Consider the following 27,500-nt stretch of genomic DNA (forward strand, 5'->3'; position numbering starts at 1 on the left):
TCCAGTAACAAATCCAGACTCTACCGCACATATAGTTACAGTATATGCTTATTGTGCAGTAGCAAACGCACAACACGTCTTTGAGAGGACTTGCACTACTTGGTTTGGTTTAGTAGAAGATCGTGATTTGGGTTAAAATAAGTATGTGTTTAATGTACCTTAAGTGATGTAAGTTTCGTACGTCACATACGATACAGAAGTTAGCTGCCGTAAAATAAGTCAATGCTGATGTGGTGGCTGGGGGCGTGGTTAGGCTCAGCTGCAGAGGGGGAGGGGAGGAGCGGCTCAGGGAACAGGTGCTGGGGATGAGGCCTGATTGGCCTCAGCTGGATCGGATTGCGTGTTTTGTGTGTCTTCCCTATATAAGCCATAGGATGGACAGGGAGAGGAGCTGGAGACGCAGTCTGCCAGAGCGGCGTAGCCGGACAGTGCCGTTCCAAATAAAGACGTTGCCGAACGATATTAAGGTCTGCTCGGGTCATTTGTGCCGGGGGGAACCTCTGGGAGGTAACTGAACACGTTACAGCTGACTTCTTGTTTCACGCAGGACACGGACAGCGGTCTCCTCTGTGAAAGACCAGTGAAAGGAAATTGTCACTCTATATGTTGAGTCCCCCGGCCCCCTTCTTTCCTCCTGCCATAATTATTACGACCACTAGAGGTGTCCACCTAAAAATAAACACAAATAAGCTACGTAATACGCTGCTTGCACGGATGATTTATTAACTTATTAAGGGTCTGAATGGAACAGCTCCAAAAAGCATGTGACTTGAGAGTTTGCATGCCACCTCTTTACATTATCTAAACCTTACCAGACCATAATCATACCAAAACACCAATATGTGCCAGTTATGATGTATGCTTATTTTTTTACGGTGCTTTATTTCTGACTGTGATTGTTTCATTTCAATGTCTATCAGTTTAAAAATGTTTCAATACCTCAGTGATCTCTCTTGTCTACTTTAGTGTTCTGGACCAGTAAAGGTGTGTTGATTATTGGAGGGTCGTGAGGTCAAGCACACAGATGAATGGACCACCGTATCCAATAAAGTAGCTTCTTTTACTGCTGGGCTCTAGGACACTGCTAAACACAGACACACACACACACACACACACACACACACACACACACACACACACACGTTGAGTAGAATGCTAAACGAATAGCTTCAACTGGCCTCGCTAAGCACCGCAAAGCCATCATCATGTGTGTGTGTGTGTGTGTTTGCAGACGGTATACTGCAGAGAAACTGTTAAACGAGGGAGTGTGTGTGTTTGTGTGTGTGTGTGTGTGTCTGTGTGTGTGTGCACTAACAATGCCTCGTCCTCCTTGCCTCCTCGGACTAAAGTAACGTCTCAAACGCACTCGGACGTACCAGAAAAGGCTCGAGCACGAACGCGTGAAAAGCCCGGCTCGTCGTGACTCCCCGTGAACCGATTCCAAACGAGTTATCGAAATGAAGTGATTTTTGATTCATTCTAACGCCTTAATAACAAACCTCGGCTCTCTATTCATGCGGGCAGCTTCGGTATCGAGGCGCAGGAAGCCGGGGCCGCAGCGTGGGTTTGCTGCAGAGAGGAGAACAAAGCACCGCTTCTCTCAAGGACGGCTCACCAAGCACATCACAAAGTGCTGGGTTACCTGGAGACGCGCTTGGGTGGAAGTTCATGACGAGGAGGAGTTGTGTTTATAAAAGAAAAAAGTGCATGTTAAGGGAATGCATGTGTCTTTATATGCAGCGATGTAAAGGGAAATGAAATAATTGGCAATTGGGGTTTTCTTTTCCACGTATCAGTTGAGTATCATTTGGACATAAATGTAGAGGACAGTCACTATAAACTGCTTGAACTGCAGGTGCTTTGAAATGTCCTTCTTGTGTTACTTGAGTGTGACTTTTAATAATGTTTATTGGAAGCCCACTATGATCGGCGGTACGAGAACGCTTAAAAAAGGTTTTTTTGTGCTAAATCGTCTTCACATTGCACGGCGCTGGCTGGAAGTTGTGAACCACACAGTGGTCAGAACGGGTGCATTTTGAGTGGAGCTTCTTTCATGTGCCGAGGTAAACCACACTCCCAAAGGTCACGCTGCTGCTGGCTGCTGTGCCTCCAGACACAACGTGACCACAGGTCTTTAGACTCACCCATTCTCTCTCTGTTTCGCTCCCTGTCTCTCGTGCTCAGGTGTTACGGCAGGTAAAAGCCCCATTTCCCTCCTGTCCCCCGTGGGGAGCGCTGACCTAACTGCCGGTGCTCCCCGGAGCCCCGGCTAACTCCGCAGACCCATTTGTCAACGTTGCCCCTCCCCTTTCCACCCGCCCCTCCATTCGTCTTCCCTTCCCCCCCATGTTCCCTTCCTCTGCTATTTTTAAACCCTCCCTGTATAGCCGTCCTCCCAAAACAGACTATAAAAGCACTAAAGGCTGGAGGAGATGGACAGAAAGGGGGAGGAAAAGAGAAAGGGACGAGGAGGAAGAGGAAGAATAAGGAGGGTGATGCTGAGGCTGGAGGGAAGTGGAACGCCCAACTAGAACATGGAGGAACAGGTGATGAAATAATGAACTGTGCGTCTACAATATTGTATAAAATTGCAAAGCTAATGTTGCAGGATGAGTACAAATGTAGCCAAACTTTAGGTGATGATGATAAAATAATACTGCATTATACTTTCTTCAGCAAGTGTATACGTCTGATAGTTGGTCTCTGGATCTCAAAGAGGCTTTCAGTAGCAATGTAGAGATGAACTAAACACAAATTTTAAACAAAAAACACAAAAGTGGAATACTTTTTTGGGGGTTTCAATTCACCAGGGCGAACACAAGCCACAACGTATTAATCTTATTATTTACTGGCATGTTTCTAAAGCCGTGGCCCTCGTCACCTTGAGGCCCAGCAGGACGGATGCGAGGGTCACGCGTTGTTGGCATCAGAGGTTGAATCCAGTAATCAGAGTACGCAGCGGGAGGAGGAGGGTTAATAGGATGTGCACTGACTTTTCTCAGCAAAAACCTTATCGTTAATAACCGCGCTATCGACTTAATTAAAGACGGCCTCGTTAAGAGCCTCTCTCCGGTCGTCTCCCTACTTCTTATTCTATCTTTAACTCCCTCGTGTGTGTGCTCCTTCCATATCTCTCCCCCTCCATTGCTTCTTCAAGGAGCTGTTGAGTCACTCTTCCGTTGTCCCCATATCTTTTGAAGTCAGCCGAATTCCCCCCCCCCCAAAAAAAACACGGCAATCTAGAGAGCGCAGGGTGCTTCTCCGCGCTACGTCAGCCCCGTGATGTGACGCGACACTTTAAGGACTCCGCATTAAGGACTTGGAGCCCAGAGCGCCCGACACGAGCTGCAAATGACCTGAAAAAAAAAACTAAAAATAGTTCCCTTCTGAAAACTCCTTCACTGCAGCGTTTAAAAGACAAAAATGTAGAGGGACACGCCGGGGAGCCGTTGAAGCCTTCATTAAAAGTTGTAGAGAGTCGAGAGTCTTCAATGCCGACAAATCGCGTGCGCCATGTTTTCACCCACATCCAGTACACGCTTCATACCTTAACACATGCAATGCCAAAGTAGATCTCTCAAACATGAGGATGCAAGCACGATCCGAGGCTTTTCATATTTGTATTCTTTCTTCTCAGCCCCAGGAGGGTTCAAAGTTAGCGGACGGGAAGCACGTGTCGCTTCCAGCAGTCCGTCAGACACGAGGACGCGTCTCCTCCGGCTCCGGGAGACCTCTTAAGTTGTCTTCCACGCTAATGGATGTGGTGCAGCAGCCTTTTTTTTATTTTTTATTTTTTATAAAGCATGAAGTTTTAAGAGCAAAGTGCTCGCTGTCCGTTACGCAAACAGGGAGAGGAGGGAGGGAGGGAGACAAATAAACTGAGTGTGCCAATAAAACATGAATAATGCCATTTCCCTTCCCCTCAGTGCTCCCAGCTTGTTCGCTGCTTGTCACACAGGAACATTCCTACTTGTCCCTTCTTCCCACCCACCCATCCATCCATCCATCCTTTCCCACATCTAGCTCGCTACTTCAGAACAATTAAGGTTGACTTCATGCTCCACGGGGCTTTCCTTCATAACGGAGAGACGAGTGAAACAAGGAAGAGGCTCGTTGGAGAGGGATGTTTAATTCATGTCCCTCTCACTGCCTGCATCTCTGCGTTCCCTGTCTCTTAGCACAGCTCGCTGCCTCCCAACATGGTTGCAGCGCCGGGCTACAGGCTACACGCTACGACCAACACACTGCCGGGGAAAGAGGCCTCGAAAAGCCTCGGCACACGGGACGCCGAGAGCAGGCGAGAGGAGCAAGCCAGCCCTGCTCTAACGTGATTGTGCTCCTTCACTACCCAGGCGGAGTAATGTGGCAACAGCATTTATGCATGGCTGTGTGTGTGTGTGTGTGTGGGGGGGGAATAGACGGAGTAGAAGGGACAGGAACGAGGGAACGATATAGAAAGAGTGGTGCCATTAAAGAAGAGAGAATCAAACACTTTGTCCCTGAAACCTAAAGAAAGGCAAAAAGACATGGCTTTGTTAAGTGTGTGTGTGCGTGTGTGTGCGTGTGTGTGCGTGTGTGTGTGTGTGTGTGTGTGTGTGTGTGGCCAGCTCCCTTCGACATGGCAGCAATAGATAGGCTATTCTGAGAGATCTCTCACTACGATCTTAAAAACCCTGAACAAAGAGATGAGATTAGAGGAGGCGATGATGATGATGATGATGATGATGATGATGATGATGATGATGATGATGATGCAGATGGAGAGAATAAACAGCGATGCAGGAAGACCTGATTTGATAAAGTTAAACACAAACAGAGCCAGAACTTCTCTTATACGCAATGTTTAAATAGTTTTCATTATTTTCAATGACCTATTTAAAGAAAATCTCTTAAGAAGACTCATGAAATGTCCCCTGTCCGGTCTGTCTCCCGTCTCTCTCTCCTCCCATCCTCCCACTCGCTTTTTCCCGGGATGAAGTTTGAGGAGTGGGAAGTCCATTTTTTTTAATTAGATCAAACTTAAAGCAAGTGACTGTTGTCTGACCTCCCAGCACGGTGGATTTTTTTATTCAAATCCCAAAGCAGCTCAAAGAGAAGACTCTTTTTTTCCTTCTAAATAACTGCAGAAACAAGCCTGCAGAACAGACCGCACCGATAATCACAAGACAAAGACAGACACTGCACCATGAGGAGGAGCCACGGCTGGAGTGTGAGCACAGAGATGAAGGTGTGTGTCTGTTACACACTCCGAGCCTCGCTGCCCTCATAACACGTCGTTAATAACTGAGCACCTTTATTAAAAAGCTCCCAGGTTTCCCTCTTTATGGCTGGTGTTGAGGTCTGAACCTCAAAACAGTCGAGCTGACCTCATTTCCATGGCTGCCATTTTAAATTTACGTTGCTCTGAAGTTGGGAAACTATCGTGAGGATTATATAACTTTAAAAAAAAATGTAATCTCATTCTAACCTGCCGAGATTCTTGTCGTCATAACGGGGGAAATAGATGCATTTTAATAAACACTTTCTGCCTTTAAAGTTTAAACTCTCGCTGACTCGTCATTGGTCTCTTTTGACTTCAAGGACCTTTCATTGTTTGTGTGAATGGAGCTGCAGAGTAGAGCTGCAGAGTAGAGCTGCAGAGTAGAGCTGCAGAGTAGAGCTGCAGAGTAGAGCTGCACGAGCAGCCATTTTGGGATGTTCTTTCTGCCTTCCATTCTAGGTCGCACCTCCTTTTTACAATATTTTCCATTTAATGTGTAGATTTCAATGATAGTCCAAACCAATTAAAGAAAAAAGGAAATTGCAATAAGCATGGATGGACAAGAGGGTCCATTATTTTACTTTTGAATAAGGATAGGGACCACAAGACATGTTTTTTTTCACAGCTGTGAATACGCTCATATTTAATAAAATTGCAGGGCATTGTACTTGATCACCAGATCCTAATACAACGGTTCGTATGATGTCCTGCAAGTAGATACACCTCATTTTTCCATGCGCTTTCCCTCCAAAAGCCTTTTCAAAATAAACTTCCATCTCCACAGGAAACCAAGACGTAGTCAGGTCGATTTAGTGTAATATCTATTACGGCAGATTATTTTTCATAAGCATTGCTACAGATGCTGGATGAGACCCGCTTGTATCCTCTTTAAAAGCTTTAAAAAGTGTTTTTTTTCTGTTGTCCTTTGTTTCTTTTCTTTACTTTACCCTCCAGGACTTGTCGTGGACCGGCCTATGGAGTCATTACACAGCTTACACTCAAGGTGGCTGCAGCTGCAGGTCTCTGATGCGTTTCCTGTGACACACACAGACAAACCCCCTGAGGGCAACGTTGCTTGATATGTATCCGTGTGTACTTCAGGCAACAGTAAAGGTGGTTATAATAACAAAGTCTGAAAAACCCCAAAACCTCTCACTCTCCCTCCACCGTAGCTGTGATTGACAAGTCCTCCTGAAAGATGCTTCTGCTTAATAAGTAGCTGTCGCTCATAATGAAGCCGTTTGCAGAATGTGGGGCGAGAATTAAGATCAATGAGGTTCTGCAGCTTAAAGAACGAGTGTAGACAATTTAATCAAACGACTCCGACGTTCGCAAAATGAGGAGATGTTTCACTGAAGGCTTTTCACTTTCTTTTTTACATCGCACACTCACGTTGATGCAATTGCCTCGTGACACGACGATGAGGAATGAAAAGACTTTTCTCAGCCGGCAACTGCATGCATGTGTTATCTGTATATTAGTCAGGCTTAAAGCTGAGATGACAAAACTCTCTCCTCCAAAGCTGTGATAGCTGCGTTATTCTCCGCGTGCCTCTTCAGTCTCTCGGCCGCCGAGCTTACGTTATATTTATTGTAGGGTATTTCTGTCGGCTTATGGCGGCTGACGAGACTCGAGTCAAGCAGATCAGAAATTCAATTTACTCCTGAGACACTCGGGTTAATCAACAAGAAAAGGACAAAAAAAAGACGGACGGACGGACGGACACACTCACACATTAGTCTGAGAGTCACTCGTACACAAAAACCCAAACGCACACAAGACAAACAGACAAGAGGATTAGCCCGATGTTAGCCGGGCTGTTGTTTGTTTATCCTTGTAAAGTGACAATGCGCTCTATCTGCTACACACACACAAAAACACTTGTACAGTCCTGACTGCAAACAAATAGTGTCAACGTGATGCTGATGCTGCGCATCATCACCGCCGCCGAGGGTCAAAAGCGTGCAGGAGCATCGCCACACGGCTCGGGCAGCTTCGCCTCAAAAGAGGAAGAAGATACAACAACAAGAAAAGAGGGCTAAGTAGCAGCAAGAAGGTTGGAATGGAGATGAAGTGCATTTAAGGAGATTAAAGTCTCAACGTAAATGATTACACAACCAATACAACATCAAAATCTATTTGGATTCCAGTTTAGCGTGCACGTAATGCAGTTAACCCCTCCATCCCCAGCCCTTGTCAATTAATTTAAGAGTGGGGAAGGTGCTCTGGGTAATGTGGGTCGTAACTTTCATTTTAACAGTGCCGGGGCAACTGTTTTATTACAGATGAGGCTTTTACAGCTCGCGACCCGACTCGTCCACCTGCTGCAGCTGCCACCGTTAAAATGCACTCCCTCCGTTTGCAGGCATCCGTGTGGAACTTTGCAAGCATTTGTGTGTGTGTGTGTGTGTGTGTGTTGCTGCAATCTCTGAACACACTGCGGCTGAAGCCGAGGCACTCGGGGGAAAGAAAGAGAAAGAGAAGGACGAGAAAGAAAGCGAGAGATAGGAGGAGAACAGGACAAAAGAAATGAAAAAGAAGGAAAACAGAGTTGAAGAAGGAAGAGAGACGAGGGGGAAAGGAGGGGTGAAGCTCAACAGCACAAATGCAAACTTTCTATACTTTGGAACAGAAGCCATCAGGCAAAGAGCTAACAGCTCCATTTCCTCTAGAACCCACATATTCATTCAAATTGATTCCCTTTGAGATGTGAGAGGCCATTTCTCATCTGCAAGACGGCTGCATAGCTATTGGAATAATGCACACACACACACACACATTGTTTCATATTTACAGTACACACACATACACACACACGTTAAGGCACTCGCACACATGCTACACACACCAGGAATACAAAACCAGGAGAGCGACGAGGTAAAGTGTTACCATGGGAATCTCACTGACGACCGACTTACCGAGATACCTGACAACAGTCCAGTGATGTCATTACTGCAGCCTGGAGACACACACTCACACACTCACAGACACACACACACACACAGCCATGAATAGACACACAAATTGCTTTTGTTGGCAAGTTATTGATTAAAGCGCATACACACACACACACACACCCATGCAGGGCTGAGGCACTCACACATTTGTGTGCCCACAAGCACAATATGTGTGTGTGTGTGTCGGTGTGTCGGTGTGGCGGGCCCTGCGGTTCGGCGCGGCCGAGGACGCTCCGAGTTAAATGACAGAGTGATTTAAGCCAAACAAAAACAAACGTCTCCGCGCGGTAATTGGATGAACTCATGAGTGATGTCATGAAAATGTTGTTTCTGTCCTCTTTCTCTCCCTCCCTCCACCTCTGCGCTCCGTTTTGCTATTTGACACAAGCAGGAAGCAACAAGCGTCAGTGTGTGTGTGTGTGTGTGTGTGTGTGTGTGTGTGTGTGTGTGTGTGTGTGTGAGAGAGAGAATACACCGCCTGAGGGAAGACAACAGGGATGGATGAATAATGTCCTTTGATCACAATACCACCAAACACATGCACACACACACACACACACACACACACACACACACACACACACACACACACACACACACACACACGTTTGCATCTACTACATTAAAGCCGGCAGTTAAGTCGGGTGTGTGTGGTTAACTATTTTCAGCCACCTGTCGCCATGACAGCCGCCATGGAACGCACACACACACACACACACACACACACACACACACACACACACACACACACACACACACACATAAATGAGAACACATACAAGGAGCACTGGTTTATCGATTTGCATGATCAGGTACCCCTGTTCATCCTGGGGGGTCTATTGATGAAACTAAGCTCGAACCAGTAAAAAAAGAGTATCAGGAAAAGCATTACTGCATCACGACCCTTGTGGGTTGAAAGGTGTAAGTCGTGATCACTGGGTGTGGTCAGGTGAGGTCTTTTGTTATGACGTAGCATCGCACTAGTAGCATCGCACTAGTAGCGTCGCACTAGTAGCGTCACAGTAGTAGCGCCGCAGTAGTAGCGTCGCACTAGTAGCGTTGCACTAGTAGCATCGCACTAGTAGCGCCGCACTAGTAGCGTGCATCACAGTAATAGCGTCACAGTAGTAGCGCCGCAGTAGTAGCGTCGCAGTAGTAGCGTCGCACTAGTAGCGTTGCACTAGTAGCATCGCACTAGTAGCATCGCACTAGTAGCGCCGCAGTAGTAGCGCCGCAGTAGTAGCGTCGCACTAGTAGTGTCGCACTAGTAGCGTCGCACTAGTAGCATCGTACTAGTAGCGCCGGACTAGTAGCGCCGCACTAGTAGCGTGCGTCACAGTAGTAGCATCACACTAGTAGCGTTGCACTAATAGCGCCGCACTAGTAGCGCCACACTAGTAGCACCGCACTAGTTGCGCCGCAGTAGTAGCGTCGCACTAGTAGCACCGGACTAGTAGCGCACCGCACTAGTAGCGCCACACTAGTAGCACCGCACTAGTTGCGCCGCAGTAGTAGCGTCGCACTAGTAGCGCCGGACTAGTAGCGCACCGCACTAGTAGCGCCGCACTAGTAGCACCGTACTAGTTGCGCCGCAGTAGTAGCGTCGCAGTAGTAGCGTCGCACTAGTAGCGCCACACTAGTAGCACCGCACTAGTTGCGCCGCAGTAGTAGCGTCGCACTAGTAGCGCCGGACTAGTAGCGCACCGCACTAGTAGCGCCGCACTAGTAGCATCACACTAGTAGCGTTGCACTAATAGCGCCGCACTAGTAGCGCCACACTAGTAGCACCGCACTAGTTGCGCCGCAGTAGTAGCGTCGCACTAGTAGCACCGGACTAGTAGCGCACCGCACTAGTAGCGCCACACTAGTAGCACCGCACTAGTTGCGCCGCAGTAGTAGCGTCGCACTAGTAGCGCCGGACTAGTAGCGCACCGCACTAGTAGCGCCGCACTAGTAGCACCGTACTAGTTGCGCCGCAGTAGTAGCGTCGCAGTAGTAGCGTCGCACTAGTAGCGCCACACTAGTAGCACCGCACTAGTTGCGCCGCAGTAGTAGCGTCGCACTAGTAGCGCCGGACTAGTAGCGCACCGCACTAGTAGCGCCGCACTAGTAGCGCCACACTAGTAGCACCGTACTAGTTGCGCCGGACTAGTAGCGTCGCACTAGTAGCGCCGCACTAGTAGCGCCGCACTAGTAGCGCCGCACTAGTAGCGTGCGTCACAGTAGAAGCGCCGCAGTACAGGACTCTCAAGTGTCACGCATTGAGCGTGACTGTCACGCATTTCGGACTTAAGTCACGCCCTCCCGCCACACATCGTATTTCTCACGCTGAAAAAAAACTCTAGGCTATTTAATGTGCCGCAGCGCGCAAACATGACCTGGTCGCGCTGCCCTCACCATGGAGGAATCAAGCACGTCTCCCCCGAATCCCCTGCCAATCAATAAAAAGAAATGGGCTACACGAATAGCCAATCAGGAAAACGTATCTGGGGGGGTGGGGAGAGAGAGAGAGAGAGAGAGAGAGAGAGAGAGAGAGAGAGAGAGAGAGAGAGAGAGATGTCACTCTTACCTGTCTTAAAAACTTGAGAGCCCTGGCAGTAGTCGCGTTGCACTAGTAGCGTTGCACTAGTAGCGCCGCACTAGTAGCGCTGGACTAGTAGCGTACGTCACACTAGTAGCATCGCACTAGTAGCATCGCACTAGTAGCGCCGCACTAGTAGCGCCGCACTTGTAGCGCCGCACTTGTAGCGCCGCACTTGTAGCGTACGTCACAGTAGTAGCATCGCACTAGTAGCGCCGCACTAGTAGCCGCACCCCCTAGCTAGTCACCCTTAATTCATGTATTGCTGCATAACGCAATTAGTCCTGTATGTTTTGTTTGACTTTCTTTCATTTTTACCCACTTCATTTGTAATTTAAAGAATCTTTGAGTGTATTTTTTTGTTTTATTAAAATGCAGTCATGACTCGTCAGCCCAAAGCAAAAAGTGACATATTCCCGATTAGAGTCCAATGTCTGTTTTACAGGTGACAAAAAATACCTAATTTTTTTCTTTAATCTGGGATGCTTTTACTTTGAATTCCAATTCACATGAAAAGTCTCGGCTGAGCATCAAATACAGGGTTCATTCATTTGTTTCAATTGCTAAATAGTTAATTAGGCTATCCATGTAAATGATGTGTCAGCTGTTTAAGACGCTCGACGGATGAATTCTGAAGTGGAACTATTGTGTGTGCATCTGTGTGTGTGTGTGTGTGTGTGTGTGTGTGTGTGTTACTCATGTTGTGGGGACATACATCTGTTGACACACTCTGCACTCTGCACACTGCACGTCCCCATATTGTAGATAATTAGGTTTTAGGGTGAAGACTTGGTTTAAGTGAAAGGTAAAAGTTAATGTAGGCAAAGATCTCCAGGAAATGAATGGACGTCAATGGCAACACGATTGTGTGTGTGTGCGCGTGCGTGTGTGTGTGTATGTGTGTGTGCATGTGGAAGGGCGACGTTCCTGCAGAGGCAGCCGAGAACGCCGAGGAACATTAATGAGCGTCACAACATTTTCCACCTATTTCAACACTTTGTTTTATTCAGAAGCAAAGAAGTTTGTTTTTCTTCAAAGAGCCAAAACAGGGAGGGGACATCTCCCATCGCTGCTGTTAACACAACTGGTGCACACGGACCGTGACTGAATAGCTTAAACAAGCAAACAAGGTGTGCTCTAAAAGAAGGAAGAGAACAAATAAATAAATAAAGACTTAACCAAGGGGTTCGTATCAACAGCAGCTCTGAGTTAGGACAGACGCAAACAAAGACACACAGATGGTGTTCGTGACCAACAGGATCCAGTTGCCATTATTGACCACCGAGCGAGTCGATAACCATTTAGCGTGAGAATTACATGAGCCAATCCACAGGGCTGCAACCGGCGAGGCGAACGGGAACGTGGACGCCTTGAATGCGGAGAGAGAGAGAGAGAGAGAGACCGGAGAGAGCAAACGAGACGAAACCGCAAGAGAATGAACGTCAGCAATGAGCCAAAAAATAAAGAAACAAATTAAGATTTGTTCTTTTTCAACCCAGGAGCTGCCGGGTTTCGGTGCCTTCGCGGTTGGATTGCTGAGAATGCAGCAGCAGAAGATGTTCCTCTTCTAATCAATAATGTATTCTCTTCAATGCAGGCGAGTGGTGCATTATTCAACAAAAGGCTGAGAGACGTATGGAAGGGGCCGACGCAGACCGGAGATACTGCAACATTTATCTAATTAACGGGCATGAAAGACACAGAGCCGGATACAGAGACGAGCTGAGGGACGACGCAAGGAGAGAAGAAGAATACAAAAAAAAGATAAGAAAGGAAAGACAGAGCGGAGACGAGACGTAAATAGTGTCTTTTTAAGAAAAAAGTAAAGTGGGGGAAGCTCACAGACAGTATTCTCTTGAGGTTGACATGGAAACAGCTTTGACTGGAAGTCCTCAGCACCGAGAGATTTAGCCTCCAAGTGACGGGCAGAGGAAGCACTCGGAGCACGGAGAGGCATTAAAGCACACATATATAAATATATATATATTTATACGCGGGGGGAATTTCACGCACGTCTCTGCACACGCGGAGTGTACGAAGGCGTAATCGCGAAGAGACAAACACACGGAGGGGTCTTACAAGGCGTAATCATCGGAGGCGAGCTTCTTCTCCTCGCACTTCACATGAGGATTAGCGAAAATCTGCCGGGGAACAAGGCGGCGGAGAGGCCGCCCTGCTTAAACTTCACAGGGTAACCGTCTAAACCTCCGCCTGGAGGGCGAGGAGTTATATAAACTTCATGGGAGGGTGGAGGGCCTCGCAGGGAGAGGATGGAGCAGAGGACACACTGGAGGCATCTTCATCCGGGTTTAGGACGGAAACACAATGCAGCTCTTGGAGATGCGTTTAACCCTAAAACACTAACGTCTTTAACCCTAGAACACCAATGTCTTTAACCCTAGAACACTAACGTCTTTAACCTAGAACACTAACGTCTTAAACCTAGAACACTAACGTCTTTAACCTAGAACACTAACGTCTTTAACCTAGAACACTAACGTCTTTAACCCTAGAAAACTAACGTTTTTAACCTAGAACACAAACGTCTTTAACCCTAGAACACCAATGTCTTTAACCCTAGAACACTAACGTCTTTAACCTAGAACACTAACGTATTTAACCCTATAACACTAACGTCTTTAACCTAGAACACTAACGTATTTAACCCTAGAACACCAATGTCTTTAACCCTAGAACACTAACGTCTTTAACCTAGAACACTAACGTCTTTAACCCTAGAACACTAACGTCTTTAACCTAGAACACTAACGTCTTTAACCCTAGAACACTAACGTCTTAAACCTAGAACACAAACGTCTTTAACCTAGAACACTAACGTCTTTAACCTAGAACACTAACGTCTTTAACCTAGAACACTAACGTATTTAACCCTAGAACACTAACGTCTTTAACCTAGAACACTAACGTCTTTAACCCTAGAACACTAACGTCTTAAACCTAGAACACAAACGTCTTTAACCTAGAACACTAACGTCTTTAACCTAGAACACTAACGTCTTTAACCCTAGAACACTAACGTCTTTAACCTAGAACACAAACGTCTTTAACCCTAGAACACTAACATCTTTAACCCTAGAACACTAACGTCTTTAACCCTAGAACACTAACGTCTTTAACCCTAGAACACTAACGTCTTTAACCCTAGAACACTAACATCTTTAACCCTAGAACACTAACGTCTTTAACCTAGAACACTAACGTCTTTAACCCTAGAACACTAACGTCTTTAACCCTAGAACACTAACGTCTTTAACCTAGAACACTAACGTCTTTAACCCTAGAACACTAACATCTTTAACCCTAGAACACTAACGTCTTTAACCTAGAACACTAACGTCTTTAACCCTAGAACACTAACGTCTTTAACCCTAGAACACTAACATCTTTAACCCTAGAACACTAACGTCTTTAACCTAGAACACTAACGTCTTTAACCCTAGAACACTAACGTCTTTAACCCTAGAACACTAACGTCTTTAACCCTAGAACACCAATGTGTTCAACCCTAGACCACTAACGTCTTTAACCATAGAACACCAACGTCTTCAACCCTAGACCACTAACGTCTTTAACCCTAGAACACTAACGTCTTCAACCCTAGAACACCAATGTCTTTAACCCTAGAACACTAACGTCTTTAACCCTAGAACACTAACGTCTTCAACCCTAGAACACCAATGTCTTTAACCCTAGAACACTAACGTCTTTAACCCTAGAACACTAACGTCTTCAACCCTAGAACACTAACGTCTTTAACCCTAGAACACCAATGTCTTTAACCCTAGAACACCAATGTCTTTAACCCTAGAACACCAATGTCTTTAACCCTAGAACACTAACGTCTTTAACCCTAGAACACTAACGTCTTTAACCTAGAACACTAACGTCTTTAACCCTAGAAAACTAACGTTTTTAACCTAGAACACAAACGTCTTTAACCCTAGAACACTAACGTCTTTAACCCTAGAAAACTAACGTTTTTAACCTAGAACACTAACGTCTTTAACCCTAGAAAACTAACGTTTTTAACCTAGAACACTAACGTCTTTAACCCTAGAACACTAACGTCTTTAACCTAGAACACTAACGTCTTTTCATGCTGCTCACAGACGTTATTGAAGGTGGGCGTGTCTTATTGAAGGTGGGCGTGTCTCCGATCCCTGTTTTGGAGCACGTATTCGGGTGTTTTTTACCCGACGTTAGTGATAGAGGGTGAAAACATTTCGGATGGGTTTTACCATTGAAGGGAGACTTTCCCTTCACTGGACAAGACTCACATGTCTGGTCTGTGTGGACCAGAGAACAAGTGCATAGAGAACAAGTGCATAGCTCCATTATTTATATTTTTTATTATGTTTCAATGACGATTCCCACATTTTTCACCCGATTTTGAGGCTTTTTTTAGGGTCCCCCCATGATACCTGTTTTTCGTTTTATGAGAGGTTCTATAGGGTAAAATAAAAGAAGAGTACTTCAATATATTTTGATGAGAAGTATTTTTTATCAGGTACATTATATTGGGTAAAATATACGGTGTTACCATTTTTAACGTTAGTGTTCTAGGGAGACGGGTGTATCCACGCCAAGTGCTTTCTTTAAACAGACGTCCACTTAAATATGCTGAACATATTTAGGATTGTGGACTGTTGTTCGGAAAGAGAAAAGCTATTTGTAGAACTCAATTTGGTCTCTGAGAAATTGAAATGTTTTTTTAAGCATGTTATAGTACAAATGCTTAATTGAAAACATAATTGAGTTTTTGCTTGATAATGGCAATCACCATTTGCGGGCCTAATAACAACTCAGATGCATTGTGGGACAGTGATTATTTCCAAACACATTAAAAACTGCTGGTTTCATATTTTCAGCTTTTTGAATGTTGAACAAACCCCACCCATGGTTTTTCTATAAAATTCAAGAGATTATTTTTTATATATTCTTTTTATTTTATTTGGTGTAACCCATCCAAAGTAATCCTCTAGTGTGACCAGTATCAACATTTCCTGGTCTCAAGTGGAAACACTGCATCCCCAAAATGTCCAGAAAAAAGCAATGTATTGAGGACAAGGAACCTTCCACATTGTGGAGAGGATTTGAAGCTAGCGCAGACAGACAGATATGGTGATGTGAGAAAGAATACAAAAGGGAAGACAAAGTGGTGGGTCGAGCACTTCAAAGTGGATTATTTTCTCCTCATCTGCTCTCGCAGAGGAAACACTTCTGCTGTCAAGGAGCTGAATTGCCGCTGTTTCAATGGCACTCGTTGACAGGGGACATATGAGGCGTGTGTGAGTGTGAGTGTGTGCAAGCTTGTGTGTGTGTGTGTGTGTGTGTGTGTGTGTGTGTGTGTGTGGCAGGTGCCAATCAGGACATTCTGTAATTCCCCTCCACTCCGCCTCGCCTCTGGTCAAGCGGAGGGATTATCCCTCTATTTCAACACTCACCTCCCTCCTCCTCCTCCTCCTCCTCCTCTTCTTCCTCGCTCTCCTCCCAACATCCCTCCTCTTAAAGAAAAGGTTGTGTAGCGTCACGGAGTCAACAGCGTTTTGCCGCCACGACTCGAAGACGATCGCATATTTACGGTATACGCACGCGATCGTCGACGAGAGGTTCCGCGGCAACAGGGTCGGATTTGCTCGTCTTTCAGCGAGACTGGAGCTAAAGATGTGTGATTGTCTCGCACTGGCGGTTTATAGGGAAACAATTCATCCTCTTTCAGGGGTGTTGACGAAGCGAGGATTCATCAAAAGTGTGCCAGTCGGTTAGAAAAGACGAGCACTAAGAATACCATTGGATAAGACCCCCGATTCCATTTCTTTACAGCAATTACACCAAGACGTCTGTCAAGACTTTGACAATGGGCACGTTCCAGAATGCTATACGTAGCATCTTTAAGTCACTGTCTGGTAAGCTGTCTTTGATCTTCCGGGCAAATAATACAGATAAGAATATCCTCATTGTGGATCTGATGGATCCCCCCGGGCGCTAAGCACCGCTTCGCGAATCCACGGCACCGTGTGCCGCTCGTCTCGTCCTATTCTGGGTTCAGGAGTGATTGGCAGGCTGAGGGCTATTGGAGGGTGACAGCCAATCGGGACTCTTGCACATTGTCTGAACGAATCCCTCACCATGAATGGAGACTTCCAAGATTACGGCTCAGCGTACCACGCAGTCGCCGTCAGCCAAACTCACAAACACCCACTTCCTTCCAGATTTCCTCGGCCTCTCCTTCCTCACACGTCCTCGCCTCCCTTCTGTTCTCTACCTGCTTTGCTTCTCCTCTTTCCTCCAACACCTTTCTGCGGATACTCACCTCATCCTCCTACAGCCTTTTCACATCTCTTTCCACCAATGTTCATCTGGTTCCTGTCTGCGATTTTCTTTTTCTTTCTTTTCTTTTCACTGAAACTTTCACTGATGTCTGAAAAGGTTGTTACAGGCTCTCGACAGCCCCGGCAGCCAAATATGTAAAAGGTGACAGGTGAGTGTGTGCTTGATCTTCTCAGTTCAGCTAAGACTTACATTCGCTCCAAACCGAAGCAATCTGCCAATCACTGATTCATTTCAAAGCTCTAATTCACCCATTTGCACAACTTCATCCTCCATTCACTCCAGCAGTCATCCTCCCACCCACGACCCTTCATACCTTATCGGCCATGATCATGGACGACCCTCCGTGGATGCCCAGGATGGGTATGAGCGTCTGCGAGGAAATAAAATCCAAAATCTGGGCGATGGCCTCCTGGTCGGTGCCATCCCCGTACACCACGCCGTGGATCTTGGTCCCGGACATCAGGTCGCACATGTGCGTGATGATGCTCTTGGGGTCGGTCTCGTTCACCACCAGCGTGACCACGTTGACGTCGATGGGGTCCTCCTTGCTCCACAGCGCCCGGATGTCCCGGTCCGAGATGTAGCGCGTGTGTCCCAGGATCACCGCAATGTTCAGGACCGGCACTTTGTCCGAGGCGCCGCCGGACCGCTGCTTCTGCGCCGCCGCGGGGTCGGCGATGAGGGTCACCGCCACCAGGAGGGCCAGGGATAGCAGCGCGCCGTCGCTCCCGCTGCTGCCGGGGCAACTGCCGCTCCATCTACTCCTCCTCTTACTCCGTTTGCTGCTGAGGGACATACTGCCAAACCACTTCATCCCCTGCATGGGAAAAAGGATGAGGGAGAACAGCGTCGATGAGGACAGATCAAACGGAGAGGAGGAGGTGGCAGAGAGAAGTGTGGAAAGATGATGGCAGAGGGAAAAGACAGGGGAGATAAATTGTTAATGCACGGCTCTGAAAGCCCACACGTTCAGGTTGCATCTTTCTCTTTTCATTCCACTTCTTATCGGTAACGTTATTAAACACATAAACCTCGCGGGAAGGGCGATGGCCTTGAGAGGAAGTTGCGGAGGGGTGAGAGAAAGAGAAAATGACTAACAAGTGTAGCCCATTCTTTATGGTCACGACGCCGGGATCAGATGATTCAGGTGCAAGCTGTGCTGCTCGGAAGCGGCAGACAGTTATTACAAGTGTAATATATTTTAACTCAGATTGACGCACAACTTATTAAGGGTGGGGGTTGTGAGTGACAGTTATGGATAGACAAGCTGTTCTGAACATTCATATACATTCAGTTCCATTACACTTCCTGTCCCTTGGTTGATTTAGCTGTTCATTAATTTGCAGGGCGATAATTCGATGTGCATGTATGATTGTGTTAGAGACATATTGGTGGGGCATTTGGGTGTTATGTCATCGTCGAAGGCTATAGCACACGCGGTATGGGGAAGACATTATAACTCAAAGTACTGAAGTTAATATCTGAACGACTTTAAGGATGGATCGGCAATGGAGTTCCATGCAGATCATTCGTGGTGCTCAGAGGATGAACCCTCATGATTTTTATGATCCCCTGACTTTTCGTCCTGCAGCACCACGAGGTCCAACTTGAATATGCCCAATAATCTAGTTTATACCTGCAAAACTATTCCCATCAGCCTCAGCTGTACTTCGACAACACACTAAGTTAAATTGGTGAACACGTTATCTGTTAGCATGTTAGCGTGCAGAAGTTAGCATGAAGCTCAAAGCAAAGTTCAGCCTCACAGCTTTGCTGGCATGGCGGTAGACTCGTGGTCAGGTTCATGTATAAATCATGTCTGTGGTCAAATTGAAAGCTTCCTGCAAGGAATTAAAAAAACATGATTTTCTCACTGCTTAAGTGGGTTGAATACAACTGTTAAAAACACATATACAAGCATGAAACCAGTGGATGCCACTGCCACACTGATTCACTCTCATTTTAAACAATTAATTATTTAAAAGGTACATCACAGTGAAAGCTCAAACTATTGGAGTTGTGTGCTAAGATATCGACATGCAGATCTCTCTGCTCAGCCAACCGGAAGTTCTGATCGTGAAAATGAAAAATACTGTGTTTAATAAAGTCGCATACCCCTCCTCCTGATGCTGATTTGAGCATTTCTTCACCGGTATGTTTTAGGTTCTTACATAAACGGTTAGCGTACGGAGCGGAGTCCCAGCTGTCAGACACACTCACTCATTTTGCACCAGAGAGGTAAGGAAGAGACAAATTACATAAAGGCCGAGGCGGCGCTATAAATAGATTGGGATGCCACTCTGGGACAGGGGTGCAGAGGGTTGGGGGGGGGGGGTTCCTCAGTTGTTTGTGTGTTGGAGAGTGCAGCCGTGTTACTCTGCACCAATCAGAGCAGAGGAGCGCCGTGACATCATCATCACCATCATCATCACCTGCATCCCTTTCCCTATATACAGAGACGACGACACACCCGCTGGACCTCTGTGGACGTCCGATGCTCGGCGAGCGGTGGAACATCGAGCGACTGTCGGTTCGTCGCCATGTGTGTGTGTGTGTGTGAGAGACATATGGGCAGGTGTGCGGCACAGCAGAGCGTGAGCAAAAATCAGAAGACCGTGTATTATATGGCCACGTAACGTGTCCATGCGCTCCGCTGACGATTTATGGATTCACCGGCGGTGCGTCGGTGCAGAGACTGAACCACGAGAAGCTGAACCCTCGATCACAAAGCGTTCACAATCATGAACATAAGCTACGAACACAGCAGCAGCGAGACGTCCACATGCTACTTCCCAATGCCGTTTCATGAGATAGAGTGAGTCGTGCAGATTTAGAAACCAAGGACACGATGCTTTGAATCCGGCTTCTTCTTTTTGTCTCTTTCTTAACAAGATTCCTCAAAAAAAGAGAAGAAAAGAATGGAGAGTTGGGCCAAGGGCGGCATAACAAGTAATTAGTGTGAGCCACAACACATCTCTGCTTTTTAAGTTATGCATAATAGGTCTTTTTTGTTGCTTTTTGTTTCTATGTTCCCACGAACTTGTGCACTTATGACAATAATATGTGATGTATCCAATGATTGTATATTACTGCGATTGGATATGTGTGACGATGCAGATGTGGATCTATACTGCAGGAGATGGGAACCTTTAAAGAATGCATTCATCGGTTACCTTTTGTTAAGTATATATACTGTAACTGTAGTTTATTTATTAAAAAAATGGACCATTTAAGTTCAGCAAATCATTCCAAATAGTTTTTCGTGCTGCTTCGCGCCTTCAACTTGAGTTTCTCGTAAAGTTCCACCCATCTTTGCCTCAATAAAGAGGGACAACTGCAGCTTCATTGTCTATTCGTGAACCTCGACGACGGCTTCAGATTATTTTCCGCGGGCTAAGATTTGTCATAGCTCCTGATTCTGTAATGCAATGGAGACTCCAGCAGGGAAAAAGGCCGCATGGATTTGTGAGCTGAATAATGCATGCGAGGCTCACTGTGTCATCCCGTGTTTTTTAAAAACAACGCAGAGGACCGCTTGTTCCTCCCCCGGCCCGCCAGAGCATAAACACGGCCGGAGCGGACCCGGGGATGATCGATGCAGAGGGAGCGCCGACGCCTGATAGATTCCTCGTGTCTCTGTCTAAAAAAAAAAAAGGTCGGCATTAAAAAAACACGTGTTTCCGTGAAAGGCTCGCCTCCCGCCAAAAAGAGGCGTTAATAAACTCAAGCCCCCTATTGGTTGAAGGACTGTCTTCATTAATGCAAGCCCGTCCTGCTGCGGCTGCCCCTATTATCATTTTGAATATTACATTTTTCGCTATTAATATCCCAGTATCAAGCATCAAACCGTTAAAATACTTTTCATCAGCACTTCCTGGAGGTTGTGAAGCAGAGAGGAGCTGCAGGACACCTCCTCCCCACTGCAGCGGTATGCAGAGATGTTCTGTATTCACATCATACAGTACAGCATCTATATGTGCCGCTAGTTGTCATGAATATTATGTATGAACTGGAGGGTGATAGAATGCTGCAAGGCCAGTTCAGGACACGTATCATCCTCAACACTGAGAAAGCACACGCATCTTTCACCGCATAGCTAACGTAAATGTTGCATGATGGCAAGATGGTCTTGAAGAAGGCTAACAATGAGACGAGTGTTTATTATCTCTCCTTGTCTCAACTCTGCAGCATCGTGGGGGGAAGAGGAAGAGGAAGAAGAGGAGGGGTTTAAGGCGAGAAGGAACGAAGGAAGAGGAGACAAACTACTGTCAGAGGAGGTGAAGGGAAGAAGAAGGTGTCTTTAAGAGAGAGAGAGAGAGAGATATAAACAAGAAAGAGTCAAAACAGAGAGATAGAGAGAGAGCAGACATGAAAGGAAAGAGGAAAAACAGAGAGAGAGAGAGAGAGAGAGAGAGAGAGAGAGAGAGAGAGAGAGAGAGAGAGAGAGCATCCACAGCCAAATCGGATTGGGGCAGTTTGTCGTCACACAAAGGCTCCCGTTTCTTGGCACCACAACAGTAAATGATGTTTGGCAGGCACATCCATACTACTGGCTACCACACACACACACACACACACACACACACACACACACACACACACACACACACACACACACACACAGAGTCATATACATGTTCTTCTTCACACAAGTGCATCTACGTATTCGTACCAAATCAAAATAGTTTTTCTCTATTTTATAAATCAATTTTCAGAAAATCTGAAACACACACACACACACACACACACACACACACACACACACACACACTAGCACTGAAATCTCTCTCGCCGCCACAAAAAGCCCCCGTCTCTGGTCCGACCACAACTAGCTTTCACGTGCATCAATAATTCAGCCGCATTATCTTTACATGATGATTAATATGATTGCATCCACCGCCGCGCTCACATTCGCTCTTCCTTCTTTCTTCCTAAATAGCATTACAATTAGATTAACACACTCTATGGACATGATTTATTCACGGAGTCGCGGCCGGGCCGGTTGAAACCGAGGATGATAAGCTTATGTTTTACGACGCCGCGGCCCAGAGGACGCATGTGTGTACATGCATATTTTTTACGGTTTGCAGAAGGCTGCATTTAATAGTGTATGTTTGCTTTTCTTTCCATCCCACATTGCCTCCTCCATCTACTCTCCATGCATTCATCTCTTCAAGTATCCTCCCTTTCATCTCTCACACTGCTTTCAGCCTTCTGTGCTGATCGTCAAATCACTTCCTCACCCGCTGCAGTGAATTGTCAAAACCTTTGAGAGAAACGCGTTTTAAATGCACTCCTCTTCCCTACCAGGTAGCACCAGCGCTCGGTTGGTCCGTTCTGGGAAACATGGCGGACTCTGAGGAAGGACCTGCTCCCAATGTGGACACGGGGGAGTCATTCCAAGCTAACAGAAACATGATTCTTTCATGTTTAATCACCTGAAACTGAGTTATGAACATGATATTCCATTTCTGCAAAGAGATCTAGCTGCAAGAATAAGCAGCAATACGCTACTTGGGTCCAGTAAAGGTGTACGATTACATTAGTGGGCATGATGAATGGATTCCACAATCTTCTAAATCTTGTGGAAGCCATTTCCAGAACAGTGGCGGTTGCTATGGCAGCATATTGATTCCTATTGTGTCTGAAGGACTCCTTAAAAAGTCACGTTCTCAGCTCTGTCCTTCATCTCTCCTCTTCAGCAGAGGAACCATTTTGTCAACTACTTCCAGAGCTATGTCGTGTCGTGTCGTAAACTTTAACCAGCTGGTTCTGGGATCAGGGAACCAGGGACGTGTTGGTTCTTCCTCCTCTCTCTGGTGTTGGTTCTTCCTCCTCTCTCTGGTGTTGGTTCTTCCTCTCTCTGGTGTTGGTTCTTCCTCTCTCTAGTGTTGGTTCTTCCTCTCTCTGGTGTTGGCTCTTCCTCCTCTCTATGGTGTTGGTTCTTCCTCTCTCTGGTGTTGGTTCTTCCTCCTCTCTCTGGTGTTGGTTCTTCCTCTCTCTGGTGTTGGTTCTTCCTCTCTCTGGTGTTGGTTCTTCCTCTCTCTGGTGTTGGTTCTTCCTCTCTCTGGTGTTGGTTCTTCCTCTCTCTGGTGTTGGTTCTTCCTCCTCTCTCTGGTGTTGGTTCTTCCTCTCTCTGGTGTTGGTTCTTCCTCTCTCTGGTGTTGGCTCTTCCTCCTCTCTCTGGTGTTGGTTCTTCCTCCTCTCTCTAGTGTTGGTTCTTCCTCCTCTCTCTGGTGTTGGTTCTTCCTCTCTCTGGTGTTGGTTCTTCCTCTCTCTGGTGTTGGTTCTTCCTCTCTCTGGTGTTGGTTCTTCCTCTCTCTGGTGTTGGTTCTTCCTCCTCTCTCTGGTGTTGGTTCTTCCTCTCTCTGGTGTTGGTTCTTCCTCCTCTCTCTGGTGTTGGCTCTTCCTCCTCTCTCTGGTGTTGGTTCTTCCTCCTCTCTCTGGTGTTGGTTCTTCCTCCTCTCTCTAGTGTTGGTTCTTCCTCTCTCTGGTGTTGGTTCTTCCTCCTCTCTCTAGTGTTGGTTCTTCCTCTCTCTGGTGTTGGCTCTTCCTCCTCTCTCTGGTGTTGGTTCTTCCTCTCTCTGGTGTTGGCTCTTCCTCCTCTCTCTCCCTGCCTCCACTCAACTATCTCATTGCATGTCCGCCAAGTTAAACCAAGACTAATTCTAAAATAACTTTATTCTAAAATAACTCAATTTTTGTTTCTTCATTTATTCTTCAGTCCCGAGACATTTCCCTTCCCTGCCATCCTCCTCCCTCTCTCCTCCCTGCTTCCCAGCGTTAGATTCATTCCCCTGGTCCTGTATCCTTCCATCTATTTCTAGTTTGAGGGTTTTCATCCTAAAATGAGATTATGCCATGTGAAGAAAAACCGCCAGCAAGGAAAATAATGAGTATGATTGCAAATGTGCGGCTGAGGTTAGGGAACTGACTACAGGCCTTTGCATACATTTACATACATTTATGGATACAAAATAATATAAAGTGAGATATACCTTTATTAAAGAACACTTCCTCTCTTTTTCGTATTACTCAGTTACTTCTTAAAGCCCTGTCAACACGTTGGCGCTGCTTATTTATTTTTTTAGCAACTTATTTTGGTTTATTGACGTCAACAGAAAATCTGCATCATAAAGTCTGAGGGATGACATCACAGAGTCGGCCGATGGGATGTGTAGTTCTGAAGCCGATGGGATCGAGCTCCAATTACTGTTGCCAAAAGTCAAAGCACTGATTCTGCACAACTTGGACTGAGAAACGCTGCATGTTAACAGAAGGCAACTAAAGTGTTCAGTTTCAGCGTTGACCAACTCTGGGAACTAAAAGTCAGGATATCTCAACCTCTGCAGCTTCTCAACAATCGTGACTTCTCCGAACTTTGCTGGAGTGTCCCTGAAGTAACTCTTCCCTTTCTCAGCTCATGCAGCCACTTTCCCCCAAAATTCCCCCATCATCTCTCTCTCTCTCTCTCTCTCTCTCTCTCTCTCTCTCTCTCTCTCTCTCGCCCTCTCTCTCTCCCAGGGCCCGGCCATCTGCTCCGTGTGCCCTGACGTGTGCATGAGCACCCATGAGAAGCCCAGTGGAAGTAATCGTCTGCTACCGCTCAGGCTTCAACATGTTGTCTGCCCACTGCACACATACCTCTCTAGCTGCCTACAAGCCCAGTGTGTGTGTGTGTGTGTGTGTGTGTGTGTGAGAGAGAGAGAGAGAGAGAGAGAGACTGACAAAGAAAGAAGTAACACCACTAGTATTCTCTTATATAATGGGTGTGAACTGCATTGCTGCTCACTCTGTGTGTGCATGTGTGTGTGTGTGTCTTCTCCCTCTGCTGCACCTGATGCCCGATACACACCTACCCCCCCCCCCCCCCCCCCCTCAGTTCTTTTAGTGCTAATTGCATCAGTCCGTTTGACTCCGTTAGCACGCAGGAGGCCCGTTTCAGGACTCCGTCTCTCCTCCTGCATTCCACTCTGCTTTTATCGGCTTTAGAGGACAGTAAAGGATGAAGAAACGCTCATCATCATCATCACTACGATACAAACACAGTGTGTGTGTAAACCGTCACCGAGGGCCGTCGGCGTGGCTTTGTGGGACGAAGCGAGCGTCTCGTCCTGCGGTGTTTCTGCCTCTGGAGGCCGGAGTGAGAGCTCAGACTTTACTCAGCAGGAGCCGATGCCTTTGAAACAAAGCGGCGCTGCCTCTGCAGGGGCGATCTGTGCATTTTAACCCTTCGCTTTTCCCTTTTTCTTTTCGTTATCGAAGACTCTGACTGTCAAACTTCAGCGCTGTGTTACTAATGTCTTCTCTCACACACGAGCTCACTCTTCCTCTCATCTTCATGCTTTCTTTCTCCACCCTCCCTGTTGTATGAATGCAGAGTTCTTCTCATTAAAGGGACACAAGCAGACTCTGGCCAGGAGTTTGAAGCAGGATGAACCCTGTATGATTATTGTCTGCAGTATTGGGTTGATGCATGTTGCTGTCATAAAGATATGGACTGCAGCTGGAGAGAAGGCTTCAACAACGTGACCGAAGCGAGAGGAGAGGAGAGGAGATGGAGAGGAGATGGAGAGGAGAGGAGAGGAGAGGAGAGGAGAGGAGAGGAGAGGAGATGTAAATCCAATTGGATCTCCCCATTATGTTCAATGGGACCTACACAATACAAGGGCGACCCCTAGTGGCGTCATGTTGCTCTGCCTCCTCCACTGTCGGCTCACACAGTGAAAGATTTTTCCTTCTTTTTTTAGGGCAAAGCCCGAGTTCACTTTCTATCACGTTTTGGTGGGATGGGGATGACAGGAGCATGCGCAAGATGTTGCCCTAAAAAAAAAATACCATTATGATTTAGATCAATATCGACGGTGCGTTCGTTCTAAACGCTGCACTGTTCGTCCTGCTTGCGGGATGGGATGGATGGAGGAGAGCGGGAAGTTGTGCCAACCAGCGCAATGTGGTGTCCAACCTCTGGACACAGGCGCCAGAAAGGCGCCGCGCACTGCGCACTCGTCGTCTTTTTTGGGGGCTCTGACGGAGGGGTGCTGCTGGCTGCACGCGCACACAACTAACGAGCCACGTTTCTTTGAATATCAGTCGGTCCATTGGCTGCATGGAGTCGTGCTCCTTCGCGTATTTCTGGCCGGCTGCTGAAGCCTCACTGCGCCAGCGCTGTGTATGAATCATGAGGAAATCATAACACTTGACACTTTGACGTATAAGTGTCGAGTGGGGTTATTATTTCGTTGGGTGCATCTCATACTGCGTGGCTATAGCATCGTTTTAGGCACAGCTGTGCTCTCCGTGGTTTTTTTTGGGGTGCCGCACTTTTTGGATAAGGGGACGCCTGTGGGTGAAATAGCCGCTGATCAAGAGAGAGAGAGAGGGGTTTTTTTTTAGGGGGTGAGACAGACACGGTGCATGATCATCATAACCCAAATGATGTGGGGTGTGTGTGTGTGGGGGTAACAGACACGACAAAGTCTACTTACAGCATCTCCCTTCCACAGAGCTCCAAAACAGTGGTGTGAGATGACATTGCAACAGTCCCCTCTCTCCTCCGAGAAACCATGCAGCCTCTGCCGGGGGGGACGCGCGCACAGACACGGCGCAACCGCAGGAGAGCGACGGAGGAGGAGGAAGAAGAAGAACCAAAAATCACGGAGTGTCGGGATGAGAATTATTTCCACGCGTGTGTCCAACCCAGAAAGGAAGCAAAAAAAAAAAAAAAAAAAACTGAATGATATCCCCCCGTTGTTATCACTTCACGGGCGCGCAGCTGCGAGCGACACCAAAAAAATGTATAAAAATCACTGTAATCCAATCTTCGTGGTGCGTGCGCCCGCCGCGGATGCTCCTCCACTGCAATCTGTGCTGGCCCCGCGCGCGGTGGCGGTGCGGGGGGTCGGGGCGGTGGGGGTGTGTGTGTGCGGGGTGGTGGGGTGCGGGGCGGTGGGGTGGGTGGGTGGGGGGACTCAACCTGCCTCTGTGTGATCAGAGCTCCCGGTATCCCGTTATTCCTGTCCCGGCCGAGGAGAGCGAGAGAGGCAGGTGAGCAGAGACGCACACGCGCGTTGACTTCAGCAGCGGAGGCTCCGGCAGCCTGCGGACCGTGGGACCCGCTCTACGTCTCTCTCTCTCTCTCTCGCTCGCTCGCTCGCTCACTCTCTCGCTCTCGTCGTGCACGCGTATGTATGTGTGCGTGCGCCGTGTGTGCACGCGTGCGTGCGATTTGGCGTCTTGTCTGTGTGTGCGCCCGCGCGCTTCTGCAGAGGCAGCTGCTGGATAGATAGACGGACTGTCGGTCTGTCGCGCTCCCGCTCTCTCTCTCTTTCTCTCTCTCTCTCTCTCT

At 47.1% G+C, this 27,500-nt stretch overlaps 1 protein-coding gene across 1 annotated transcript in view; it reads right to left on the reverse strand.

The window, feature by feature from the left end:
* grin2aa (glutamate receptor, ionotropic, N-methyl D-aspartate 2A, a) overlaps positions 1 to 26,721 on the reverse strand; it is a gene marked incomplete at its 3' end in the record, with an annotated part of 135,412 nt that extends 108,691 nt beyond the window's left edge. Inside the window, exons 1-2 of the mRNA XM_079232606.1 lie at positions 26,641 to 26,721; positions 17,466 to 17,969 (exon numbers count right to left, since the gene is read on the reverse strand). Of these exons, the coding sequence (XP_079088732.1) occupies positions 17,466 to 17,966 (501 nt within the window). The 5' untranslated portion in view covers positions 17,967 to 17,969; positions 26,641 to 26,721. The remainder of the gene's footprint in view (positions 1 to 17,465; positions 17,970 to 26,640) is intronic.
* Positions 26,722 to 27,500: the final 779 nt, after the last annotated feature.

Source organism: Taurulus bubalis (genome assembly GCF_910589615.1).
Source record: "Taurulus bubalis genome assembly, chromosome: 17".
NCBI lineage: Eukaryota > Metazoa > Chordata > Actinopteri > Perciformes > Cottidae > Taurulus > Taurulus bubalis.